This window comes from Sander vitreus, chromosome 3 (genome assembly GCF_031162955.1).
Source record: "Sander vitreus isolate 19-12246 chromosome 3, sanVit1, whole genome shotgun sequence".
NCBI classification, from domain to species: domain Eukaryota; kingdom Metazoa; phylum Chordata; class Actinopteri; order Perciformes; family Percidae; genus Sander; species Sander vitreus.
In genome coordinates this window covers 36,731,390-36,744,983 of record NC_135857.1, presented here as the reverse complement: position 1 = coordinate 36,744,983, position 13,594 = coordinate 36,731,390, and the positions used below count along the sequence as shown (strand labels likewise).

General features: G+C 37.9%; 1 protein-coding gene across 1 annotated transcript; it reads right to left on the bottom strand.

Annotated features, from left to right (window-relative positions):
- or55e1 (odorant receptor, family 55, subfamily E, member 1) lies at positions 1-951 on the bottom strand. Its single transcript, XM_078247259.1, has one exon. It carries the CDS (start codon positions 949-951, stop codon positions 1-3), a length of 951 nt encoding a protein of 316 aa, XP_078103385.1.
- Between the last annotated feature and the right edge of the window lie 12,643 nt (positions 952-13,594).

The following is a 13,594-nucleotide window of genomic DNA, read 5'->3' as shown; positions in this document are numbered from 1 at the left end:
TTATTTCACTCTGACTTTAAAAATCCTAAAAAAAACCTTCCGAATTTCTTTAGTTCGAACTCCGTAGATGACGGGGTTGACCGTCGCCGGGAACAAAATGTACATGAGTCCCATGAAGGTGTTGGCGTCCGTCGGTATGGGGATGTTCAAGTTGTGCGAGAGGAATGTGACGCTACCCACGAGGTAGAAACACATCATGGCGATAAGGTGAGTGCCGCATGTATGGAACGCCTTCCAGCGTTCCTCGCCGTCCGCTGTCGCTCGCAAAACCACGCTCAAAATCTTCATGTAGGAGAGGAAGATGAGTGGTATGTCCACGCCCACGAAGCAGACGATCACAGCGAGTCCTGCCGCTCTGTTTTTCTCCGTGCTGCCGCACGCCAGGCTCACCAGCGCCATGTGGTCGCAGTAGCAGTGCTTGATGGTGTCAGAGCCGCAGAAGCGCAGCGAACCGGCCAAAGCGACCAGCGTCGCCATGATGGAGCCGCTGCGCACCAGAGCGAAGGGCAGCAGCTTCGCCAACGCGGAAGAGTTGATGATTTTGGCGTAGCGCAACGGCTGGCAGATGGCCACGTAGCGGTCGAGTGCCATCGCAAGCAGCAACGTCGACTCCAGCGAGGAGAGGAAGTGAGTGAAGAACATCTGAGTCAAGCAGCCGGCCAGCGAGATCTCGTCCCAGTCGAAGAGGAGGCCAAGGAGCATGTTGGGGATGATGGCGGTCGCCACGAGCACGTCGACGACGCACAGCATGCAGATGAGGAGGTACATGGGGCTGTGCAGGCTCTCCATGCTGCGGATCACGTACACCAGCAGACAGTTTCCCAGCAGCACCGTCAGGTAGGAGGCGGAGAACGGCAGCGCCAGCAGACGGCGGTGTTTCTGCAGCTCGGGAAAACCTCTGAACACGAACGTGATGTGGGAGAAGTTTCCGCCCAGCGACCCCTCCAACATGGCGCCTGCTTCACCTAAAGCAAACAGAAGATGAAAAAGGCTGTGATGCTCAAAAAATGTACCTTTAACTCTTGTGTTGTCTTCCCGTTGACCGTGTGTTAGGAAAATTACATTATCAAAGAATAGACAGAAACCACTGGAATTATCTCAATGTTCATTTTTACTTGCGAACACAAGGAGCCAGTTTCAGCACTACAGCATAGTACAGAAACTATCTAACCTAAGGCTCAAACAGTAGCTTATTTATGAGTGAAATACAGTCATAATACAGAGTCGATGTCGTCAGTTGTTATCTTCAGTCATGGAGGGCATGTTCTCCACAAGGTCAGATTAGTGGTGTCTCCCAGAGTTATCTTGTGAGCGTGCCAGCAATATTTTGACTAGTTGTTATGCAAACAGTTTAATAATAACAAGACAGAAAAACTTTCTAACACCATGCAACTTTTAGTTTTTCTGGGTCAACATTTTAATAAAAACTCTTCTTTCAACATTTTGTTGTTCTTTTTTGACACTTGACGATTTCCCCGCTGTTGTGTCACTATTCACAATTTTTTAAAGGTTTTTCCCAATGTTTTTGCACACTTATTTCTCCAAGTTGTTTGTTACTTTTTCCAATGATTTTGTCGATTTTTTTTCCAAGTATTTTGACGTTTTTGTTGTTTTTTCCCCCCCGTGTTTTTGAAGGTTTTTACCGACATTTTTGTTACTTTTTTCAATGTTCTTTTGTCATTATTTTCTCCAAAATTGAATAAAACACCCAAATGCAATGAAAGTAGTGAACTGATCATTTCTTTGACTTGTGAAGAGCGTTGTATAGAACCATCCATGTGACTTTCTTTGACAATTTGGTTGAAAGAAACCCAAATTTGCAACGGCATACATAGAAACCTTTTTAAAATGGGTCAAATTAGACCCGAGGACAACAGGACGGTTAAATTAGAGATGGTCCGATACCATTTTTTCCTTCCAGAAACCGATTCCGATACCTGAACTTGTGTATTGGCCGATATAGAGTACTGATCCGATACCAGTGTGTCTTATATTTTATTACAGCTGTATACTACTATCCCTGTATGTAAGTGATATGATTTCCATCGTCGTTGTCAGGTTTAACTCTTTGTGAAACATGAACATTTATGAGTGAGTCTATACTATGACTTTTTTTGACATACAATACTATGACTTTTTTGGGACTTTTCTTCGACATCTTAATGGAAAAAGAACATAAATAAGCTAATTTAATGTAGATTTTCTTCTGAGCTAAATTACGTGATAACGGATTGGTGCATAAACTCCAGTACTTTCCGATACCAATTCCGACATTTTAGGCTGTATCGAAGGCATATCAGACATGTCTACTTTTAATACATTAGCAGGAAAAACAACATGATTTTATGCTATCGCTACTGTTCATATTCATGTGTTTCATTGTAAATGACAGCTGACATTTTGTTTCGATAACTGTTATAATTTATGAGCCATTATCACTAATAATTACACACTTATATGTGAAGAAGCTCATTACATTTTATGATTTATTATGAGTTTTAAAAGGTATTACAATCTATAAAGGCCCATTTAGGAGCATCAGGTTTCTTCATCAGTAACCTAGGATAACAATGAAATAATTCATATAAAAGTCATAGAATAGTACGTTGAATGATTTTCACATACTATACTATGATTTCTTTAGACATACTATACTATTTTCCAACATATTCTGCAATGTAAAAATATATGATTATTACATATATGATTTTTTCTGTGGTTGCAGGATGGCTTTGGTTTGCACTGATGCACATTAGACCAGCAAGTAGATGTTGCAGCCCTGAACTCTGGTTCAATTCCCAAATGTTTCTATGACTTTTGTCTACATAATATATTATGACTTTCTATGACTTTTTTCGACATACTATGACTTTTTATGACTTTTTTCGACATACTATACAATGACTTTTTAATGACTTTTTTCGACATACTATACTATGACTTTTTAATGACTTTTTTTCAACATACTATACTATGACATTTTATGACTTTTTTTTGACATACTATACTATTACTTTTTAATAGTTTTTTCCAACATATTCTGCTATGACTGTTTTCTATGTGTATATTTTGGTTCCATGATGGCTCAGAGGTTTGCACAGATGCAAATTAGACCAGCAAAGTAGGCTCTGCAGCTTTGAACTCTGGTTTGATTCCCAACTGTGTTGGTGTGGAGTTGGCATTTTCTTTCAGACTTTTTTCAACATATTATACTATGACTTTTTATGACTTTTTTTTGACTTTTTTTTAATATGACTTTTTAGACATACTATACTATGATTTTTTATGACTTTTTTCAACATACTATACTATGACGTTTTTTTTTAAAACTTTTTTTCGACATACTATACTATACGTTTTTTTGACATACTATACTATGACTTTTTATGACTTTTTTCGACATACTATACTATGACTTTTTTATCATTTTTCAACATGCTATACTTTTGAGTTTTTTTTTTGAGTCAAAGTATAGTATGTCGAGAAAAAGTCATAAAAAGTCATAGTATAGTATGTTGAAATAATTCATATAAAAGTCATAGTTAGTATGTCGAAAAAAGTCATTAAATATCATAGTATAGTATGTCGAAAAAAGTCACCAAAAAGTCATAGTATAGTATTTCGAAAAAAGTCACCAAAAAGATATACATATAAGCCAAACAAATTGGGATTCAAACAAAGAGTTAAAGGCTACAGAGTATATCTGCTGGTCTAATTTTTCATCAGTGCTCTGAGCCATCATGGAACCAAAGTAATTATGTAAAAAATAGCAGAATATGTTAGAAAAAAAAGTATTGTAAGTGTCAAAAGTAATACAAAGTCATAGTATAGCATGTCGAAAAAAGTCATGAAAAAGTTATAGTATAGTTTGTCGAAAACAGTCACAGTATAGTATGTCAAATAAAGTCATAACAAAAGCCATAGTATAGTATGTGAATGAAAGTCTGGAAGAAAATGCCAACTCCACACCAACAAACCCAACACAGTTGGGAATCGACCCAGACTTCAAGGCTGCAGAGTCCACTTGCTGGTCTAATTTGCATCAGTGCAAACCTCTGAGTCATCCTGCAACCTGAATATGTATGTAAAAAACAGTCATATCAGAATATGTTGGGAAAAAAAATAAAAAAGTAATAGTATAGTATGTCTAAAAAGTCATAACAAGTCATAGTATAGTATGGTGAAAAAAGTCATAGTATAGTATGTCGAAAAAAGTCATAAAAAGTCATATGGCGTTTTTCCACTACATGGTACCTGCTCAACTCAGTGATACTAAAACAAGTACCTGTTAGCAGGTACCAGGGACTTTTTTTCGTAATGGAAAACCAAAAAAGGCGAGTAGTAATGTAATGGAAAAACGGCAATAGTATAGTATGTCAAAAAAGGTCATAAAAAGTTACAGCATAGTATGTCGGAAAAAGTGATAGTATAGTATGTCAAAAAAACTGAGAAAAAAGTGATAGTAAAGTATGTCTAATAATGTCATAACAAAAGTCATAGTATAATATGTGAATGAAAGTGTGGAAGAAAATGTAAACTCCATACTATAAAAGAAAAAACAGTTGGGAATCAAACAAGAGTTCAAGGCTGAAGAGTCTACTTGCTGGTCTCCTTTACATCTGTGCAAACCTCTGAGCCATCCTGGAACTAAAGTATATATGTAGAAAACAGTCATAGCAGAATATGTTGGAAAAAAATAAAAAGTAATAGTATAGTATGTCTATTTCTATAGTTAATCGTGATTAATCACATATTTTATCACATGATTTATTATTTTGCATTTCAGAACAGTTTTTAAGTACATACTAACAATGGAAAGCAATTCTTACCAGCGTATATTGATTGGGAATCAAATGAATGCAAAGAAAGTTACTTTACGAACTTGATTTTAAGATTTGTATTTGTTTAGTATTTATTTACTGTAAACAAAAGAAAAATGTGTGAATCTGTCATTATTGCACAATTCCCCCAAGTACCTAACTAAAAAACTAAAACTCCCTGTCCTTACCAGAGTCCATCTAGTGTTCAGTAACTCCTAAATAATGTAGATTCCTCACTGACGTCCAGTGATCAGCGGTTAATGAGACAACGTTTGCATCACTTAGCAGCAGTTCCAGTGTGGCTGCTGTCTCCGTGTCATACAGGCTGTGTATCCGTGAAAACTACTGTCCCCCTTGACGGCAACGAGACAGGTCAACCGTAGTACCTCTTTAAGACCCGAGTCCTCTACGATGCTGACACGGATCTGCAGTTAGTTACACCTGCTGTCCGCAAGAGCTGTAGTAATTTCTTTGGGATTTGGTTTGCCATCCACGAGGTCGGCAAGTAGCACTCTCCCAAAAATACTGCTTTGCCTGGAGTGGGTAGCATGCTGGTGGGTAGCATCAACCAGAGTCACGTTAATTAGCTCAGTAGCTGGTAGCTCAAAGCTTGACGTGGTCGCGGTGATATTTTGGTGACTTTACGCAGCGTTGCATAGCAGAGCATAGGCTTTGAGCACGAGCCGTCTGGGAGTTTTGGAAAATAAAAAGCTCCATTTAGGATTTCATTGCTGCTGTGTTTCTCCATCATGCTGCAGCCTGCAGCAGCAGGATGTGTTACGAGGAAGTGGCAGCTTGATGATAAGTAACGGTGCTGCAAAGGGTTAAAATAGTAGCCTGTTAGGCACCACGCCAAGCCCAAGTGAAGTGTAAAATACATTAATAAATGCCGACATGTGATTAATGCGATTAAAAAAAAAATGTTATGCCCGGCCCTTAATCGCATCACGATTAATGCTTTAATGCTGACAGCCCTAACCAAAAGTCATAGTATAGTATGTCGAAAAAAGTGATACCAAAGCCATATTATAGTATGTCAAAGAAAGTGTGGAAGAAAATGCAAACTCTACACCAAAAAACCCAAAACAGTTGGAAATTGAACAAGAGTTCAAGGCTGCAGAGTCCACTTGCTGGTCTAATTTACATCAGTGCAAACCTCTGAGTCATCCTGCAACCTGAATATATATATGTAGAAAACAGTCATAGCAGAATATGTTGGGAAAAAAATAAAAAGTCATAGTATATAAAAGGTCAAAAACAGTATTTTGGAATAAGTAATTGAAAAGTCATAGTATAGTATGTCGAAAAATAAGTAATAAAATGTAGAAAAAAGTCATAGCAGAATACGTTGGAAAAAACAATTAAAAGTAATAGTATAGTACATCTAAAAAGTCAACAAAAGTCATAGTATAGTATGTCAAAGAAAGTCTGGAAGAAAATGCTAAATCCACAGTTGGGAATCAAACCAGAGTTCAAGGTCTACTGGCATCTGTGCAAACCTCTTAGCTATCATTGAACCGAAATATAAGGGTAGAAAACAGTCATAGCAGAATATGTTGGAAAAAAAATAAAAAGTAACAGTATAGTATGTCTAAAAAGTCATAAAGAGTCATAGTATAGTATGTCGAAAAAAGTTCATGAAAAGTCATACTATTGGAAACGAATCACATTTTCTTCTGTATTGTCCGTATTATGATGAGTTAAGAACACCAATCTTATGTGAAATGTCTGTCTAAAAGCCTGAAATGTTCTGGTGCACAGATGATGACCAATTGGATCAGTTGTTTACATTGAATATATTTAAGTTGGCGACTTTTGTTTCTAAAGCTTGGCAAAAAAGACTAGAAGGTTTATTTTTCAGGGTATGTTGTTGACTTTTCAACAACAACTTTCGTTGACTATACAATGAGTTTTTTTATGAGTTTTTTCAACATACTATACTAAAACTTTTAATGCAGTAGCACAATATCTCTGAGGATAGCACTGATGCAAATAGGAAAAACAAGTAGTCTCTGCAGACCACCGGTTAGATCCCCGGCCGGCCAGGTATTTTCTGTGTGGAGTTTTTTTGACATGCTATACTATGCCAATTTCATAACTTTATTCGACATACTATAATATAACTTTATGACATTTTTCAACATACTATACTATGACCTTATCACTTTTTTCTTCATGCTCTATAATATGATTGTTTTCAACATACTATACTGACGTTCTCATTACTTGATTTGAAATACTATAGTATGATTTTTTCAACATACTATCTATGACTTTTTAATCAGGTTTTTCGACATACTATACATACAATACTATGACTATATTCAGTGTGCCGCAATATTAGCATACTTGATATAATTCTTTTAATATTTCTGCATTTTCGTAAATGTTTCTCACAGCTCTCTCTCTTCTACTTGCTCATACTTTCAGCTAGAAAATAAATTTGAACCATACAATGTTCTACATCTTTTGGCATTATTGAACTTAAACGTTAAGTAATTAAGTAATTACTTTTTCAGTTTCAGTTTGGTGTTATTCCACATCTTTTTTTTACATTAGTAGTGCTATTCAACTTTTCAATGAAATTCATACTAATTAAAACCATTCCCACTTTTCCAGCTATTCTCAGGACTTTACCTTAATCTTACACAATTAAGTCAGCAATCCAGTTTAGCTTAAGCAATTTGGCTTTTTAGCATTCAGACGCATTTTCTGCAGGAAATGCATTTTCTAGTTTAAGTTGTAAACATGAGATCATTAAAGAGCAAGTTAGCAATCATGTCAGGTAATTCAGTTTTAAATTAAAGTACGTTCTTATGCTCATTAAAAACGGTTTCATCAGACTGTAACCAATCACTACGTTAGCGAAGTGCTGCAACACCCAAAAATGTATCAGTATCACGTTATTACGTGAAAACGTTTTATATTTTAATAAAGTTGTTGTATTTTCAATTTCAACATTACAACATACAAACGTATCACGTTATACCAAGAAAATGTTCTTGATATTCAGTGTAAATTAGCTATATTTTGCTTTTTTTATTTATCGGTGAGCATATCATGTCTTCATTCAAATAGCAGTTTGATGTTTTAACAAGATAAATTGTCATGTTATAACTTAAACATTATACAACATTATAAATTATCACATGTGAAAATTTCCCCCCTAATAAGGTGATCATTTCATGTTATAACATGATAAATAGTATATTGTAATAGTATAAGAAAGTTTTCTTGGTATAACTTGATAAGTTTGTATGTTGAAATAATGTGTAGATATTGTGTGTAAATGTGAAGTTTTTCCATAAGCTTCTGTAAATCACAATCAGTTATTTTCAAAATCATTAAGTAGCAGTGAGCTGTCCTACCTGCTGAGGTCCATCAGCCGTTGTTAGGAGGAACTTGGTCCTGTCTGGCTTCATCTTATACCCGCAGTCCAAACATCCCCCAAGACGACTGATCCCAAACATAACAGCACTCCGATTGGCTAAGCCCAGTTTGAACCAATTAAAAAGTCCCTGAGCCTATTAGAGGAGATTCTCTGGAGTTTAATCAACCATCACTTCATCTTCCCTTTGTTTCAAATCTGATCATTATCACAGCAGAAATCCTTCAGTCTTCCAACAGTTTATTTGAAACTGTGCTTCCCCGAAAAACACTCCCAGAGGTTGTTTGTTCAAGCAACAATTACAATTACTATATTTAAGTTTATGACGGTAGCAAAGCAGGAAGTAAACTGATGAATGAGGCAACCAAACAGGACTTTAACCCAGGATATCTAGGTTTGAGTCACATTTGAAAACAGGGGTGATTCTAAGATCAGACCTTTAGGGGGGGCTCAGCCCCTAATGAGAATGTGACACGGATACAGTGTCTTGCAAAAGTGTTACCCCCCCGCTAAATCAGTTATTTCATTAGCCAATAATCTCTGAGCTAGCTACTGAACAATAACGTTAGCTAACGTTTTTTGACACTATGATGGAACTAAACCTGACACTTTATAAGTCACAGTAATAACGACCAATTTCACAAAATGTTCTAACATTCAGCAATTTTAGTTGCTTACGTTTCAACGTGGTTCTAATACTTACCTTTGAACCTGTAATTGTTTGTCCTCTGTAACTAACAGACAAGTTTGCAAACTCTAACTTGAAGCACTAAAATAGATATAGATATAGATAGATATATTAAATTCTTATTGTTTTTTATTATTAGAATTTTTAGGGGGGCTGAGGTGAAATTTAGGGGGTGCTTTAGCCCCACTAAAAAGGGTCTAAAATCGGCAATGTTTGAAAATAAAAGGAAATGGAAAGTTTTTTTATTCTTAAAGGTCCAATGTGTGGGAATGTCTCCCGTCTAGCGTTGAGATCATATATCGCAATCAACTCTCTCGCTCCACGCAGTTCAAAGTACGTATTACAGCTACGGTGGCCTTCACGCTTCAAAAAGGGCCGGGAAGCTACGATACCCGTTAGCAGCATTAGCAGCACCTGTGAGTTTATCATGTGACAGCGAAAACGTGAAAGGTGGAGCAGTATGTCCTGTATGTCCCTTACCGGCTAACATATTTCAAGATGGAGCATGAATATGGAGCGTCTACCTCAGTTCATGCTAACGCTAATGTAAAATGTCAAGCCAATAGGAATACTTGGAATTGACAGTGATATATTCATGAAAAAGGACAAGTTTGTGAACAGGCAACACAGATTTTGATAGTGAACAACTAAAAACGTTACACACTGGACCTTTAACTTTATTCTTGTCTCTGGTAGATGTGGAAGTTTTTTAAATTTCTTATGTATCTTCTTCCTACCCCTTTTGAACATGAACAATATTATTTTAAAGCCCCTTCACACCAACCCGGCCCAAAAAGATGGAATTTGGTTTGATGAAAAGAGAATTTGTTCTCGTTCTGAACAAATTCAACCATGGTCCGGTTTTTGGATGGGTCAGACGTTTTGGACCAATTTCATAGCTCAGTGCTGTGTGCAGCGAGTGTATGGTTGACCACAACACACGAGTGATGGTGTCAGCAATCAGAGCAGAGAAGAAATTAACATTTAAGTTGTTACTGTAAGTCACCTGTCAAAGTCATGTGACTTAGTGTTACCATGGAAATGTTTACCGTACCCACGAACCGGCGACTGCTAGAACGAGCCGCTACCATTAAAGTCTATGGTAGTTTCTATACAAAGTCTTTATTGCAGATTTCAAAAGGTGTTTTTTTGCACAGAATCAAATGTTTTATGGTTACAATTCCTCTCGCAGCTGGTTGGCGTAAAACTTTTGAAGTCAGCAATTTTTGAACTGTCAATGGAGCAATTGAACGGGGAAAAACACTTCCGACACTGGAGCCGTTAAAAAAGTGGGCGCTCACTGTTGAGCTGTATTTCCTCTGCTGTTTGTGATGGTTAACAGATCTGCAGTGTTTCAGTTGAGTCCCCTGAAGTGTTCATTTATTAAAACTGAAGTCACAAAAATCTCATTACAGCTGCAGCTCTGAAGAGACTTATTAAGCAGAGCAGATAATTAATCCCAGCGTCCTTCTCAGAGGAAACTAAACTCTAGCTGTTTTGACCTCCGGGCCAATTAGCTTCAAGAAATGACAACAAAAAACTCAGAATCCTGAAGGGATGAGCCACAGACTAATTAGATTTTGCAGTTCAAACCTCAGAGGGAACATGTTCCTTCCTCTGATGCACTGTTTCAATATTTTAGCACAAGGAGATGTTTGTTTGATTTCAGTGATGTGCTTTGAGCAAAGGATGAATATTGAATTTTTTATCCTGCTGTCTATTACACATTGTTCTCATTGTATTTTGGAAGCGACAAATAAAGTTGAAGTCAGTATGATATCAGCCGAAAACAGAACATTAATTAAAGCTGTAAGCAGCGTTGAACGGGCCCTCGCCCCTCCCAGCACGTCGGGGGTACTGGCCATGGCCTCAGCGGAGCACGGGGAACAGCTGGGCCAAGTTTCCTCTGATTCAGAACGAAGTTGGTCCTTTATAACTTGGTAATTTTTTTAACTATCACAATTATTTTGATAACTTTTTGTCATGAGGGTCGACCGAGTTTACATTCAACATTTTGTGCAGATTGGATTAATTCTCTAGATGGAGTTAGAAAAAGCAGGTTTCGCATGCATTGCGATTTGGCTAATTATGCAATGCTCAATGGCCCATGAGGAACAACTGTGTCAAATTTCATAGCAATCGGGAATAAATGTTGCTAAAATACGCCACTTCCTATTTCGACCGACCCCTACAGGAAGTTGGTCCTCTATAACTTGCGAATTTTTTGGACTATCAAAATTCTTTTAATTACTTTTCGTCATGAGGTCCTCCGATGCTACTTGCAAAGTTTCGTGAAGATCGGAATTACGGCCTAGGCGGAGTTTGACAGAATGTAAACACATGGAAAATGCATATTATTAAAGATGGCCGACTTCTGGTTGGGCGGAGCTAATGAAGGTAAATAGGAAATATGTCCGAAATGATTAGAGCAATGTGTCTACTAAATCTGGTGAGGATCGGATCAACTATTTTCAAGTTAAGCTCTTCCACGCCTTAGGGGGTGCTACGGAGCCCGCTTACAGGTATGGGCCAAATTGCTGTACAGTCTCGCAAAGCTACCAGGTGTTTATGTGGGCACCAATTTTTGTGAGTTTTCGTATATATTGAGGCCGTCAAAAATGTGCCCAAGGGCTAAAACCAAGTAGGGGGCGCTATAGAGCCACCATACCACTCCCAAGCCTAAACGTGAACCATTCTGCACATGGCTACACAATTTTGAGAGTTTTCGTGCATCCTAAAGTCCTAAAACACCTGTTCTTAAAATGAAAAATGTTGCACGAAAACCAAGATGGCCGACTTCCTGTTAAGTGGGAACATTTCAAAAAAATGCTCCATGGACTTCAAGATGAGAACTATGTTCCCTCAAAATTTGGTATATTAACTTCTCATTTTTTTCAGAATCATGGAGCTCGTTAGGGGGTGCTATTGAGCCCCCTGGCAATGCCCGAGCACAATCACTACTTTGTAGTTTTCGCCAGGTCTGACGTGTGCAACTTTTTCCAGCATGATAAGCCCCTCAAAAAATACGAGTGACATGGTGGAATAATAATAATCCTTAGAAAAACAATAGGTTCCTCTCACTTTCAGTGCAAGGCGTTGAGGCCTTGCACTTTGGTGCTCTGGCCCTAAATATGGTATTTCCGTTAGTTGTTCATAAAGAGTGACCTCGACTAGTAAAAAAGTTATTTATTACATTTGGACTGGTATTTAACCCTTTATAACAAGTCCAGTACATTAGCTGACGCAATAGTAGCAAGTCAGGGAATGTTAAACCTGATTTTATAGTTGTGTTAAATGCTAATAAATTAGCTTAATTTACTAATCTAGGTCACTCTGTGAAACCTAGAGTTTGAACTCTGAGTAGTAACAGTTTACAAATCTTCTTTGTAGCATCCATGTTTGTTGTTATGGTTAAAATCAACATTCCGACTTTCCAACTTGAGAGCACGTGAACACACCGAAGTCGGAAGAACAACTTCCAATCTCGGGAACTCAGATCAGGGAGTCAGTCCAGGTGAGCTGACAAGCTGAAGGAGAGGGCCAGGCCTTGTGTTCAGAGAACCTGTTATTGTTTCAAACTGTTGAACAGTTATTATTATTTATTTCTTCTTCTAAGGGTGATTCAGAGCTGCTGAGGACAGACACAGGTTCAACATGTACATCTCTGAAAACACTTGAGGGTGAAGAGGATACCTACAGCAAACTAATTTCATGATGAGAGATGACTGAAAGATCAACAGTCTATTCTAATAAGTCGTGGGAAATGATGTGCTGCTGTGTTTCTTTACGCAGATTTGACAATTATTTTAACAGTTTGTGCCATTCTCCCAGTGTCAGTAAAATGAACCTCCAGGTCATCCTGGCAGCAGCACATGGGAGCAGCTTAGGACTGAGAGGACTTTGCAATAGACCTTTTTCACAGACATAGACAGGCCAAGTCTGAACAACCATCATTGTCCAGTTGCCCTTCAATTTAACCTTCCTTTGATACCTACAGTAAAAAAGCAGTAATCTTTTTAACTGATTTGTATTTTTGAGGTTCACATTTTGAAAAGCACACTTGCTGCCCTGTTTCTATCCAATATTAGTAGTTTCACTGAAACTGTGGGGAAAGTGAGGTCAGGAAACTGCTGAACGAATATCATTTATTAATTCTTCCCAGGATGATTCAAAGCGTCTGCACAAGTTCAAAATCTTCTCAAGGAGAGGCGGACACCTGTATCTTTATATACTTTTAGGATTAGGGTTGGCAGTGAAATCAAATAATCCCCGAGCAACGAGGCAGGAGAGATGTAATGGGCCCCAATCCCAATGTCCACACTCACAGACACAAGGGTATAGTCCAGGACAGAGGCTATTTACCCCACACACACCTCTTCACAGGAGTCTTCTTCTTCTCCGCCCACCATGGCAGTTCCCAGTTCAATTACCCTCACCAGCTCCCCCCCCTGTGGCCTGACATGTCAGATTTAACGTTCCCTGACTTGTTAATCAAGGGTAAATGCTAATACATTCTAAAACATTGCTTCAGCTAATGTGCCAGACTTGTTATAAAGAGTTAAAGGGGAACTATGCAGGTTTTTTTTAGCTTAATTTACCTTAACTGAACAGCTTCAGAGTTATTGGAATGGTTATATGACTTTCTTCGTGTTGAATGGTGGTCGTCTCGCTCCCCCCTAGCGCCTGTGAGCGGAAAAA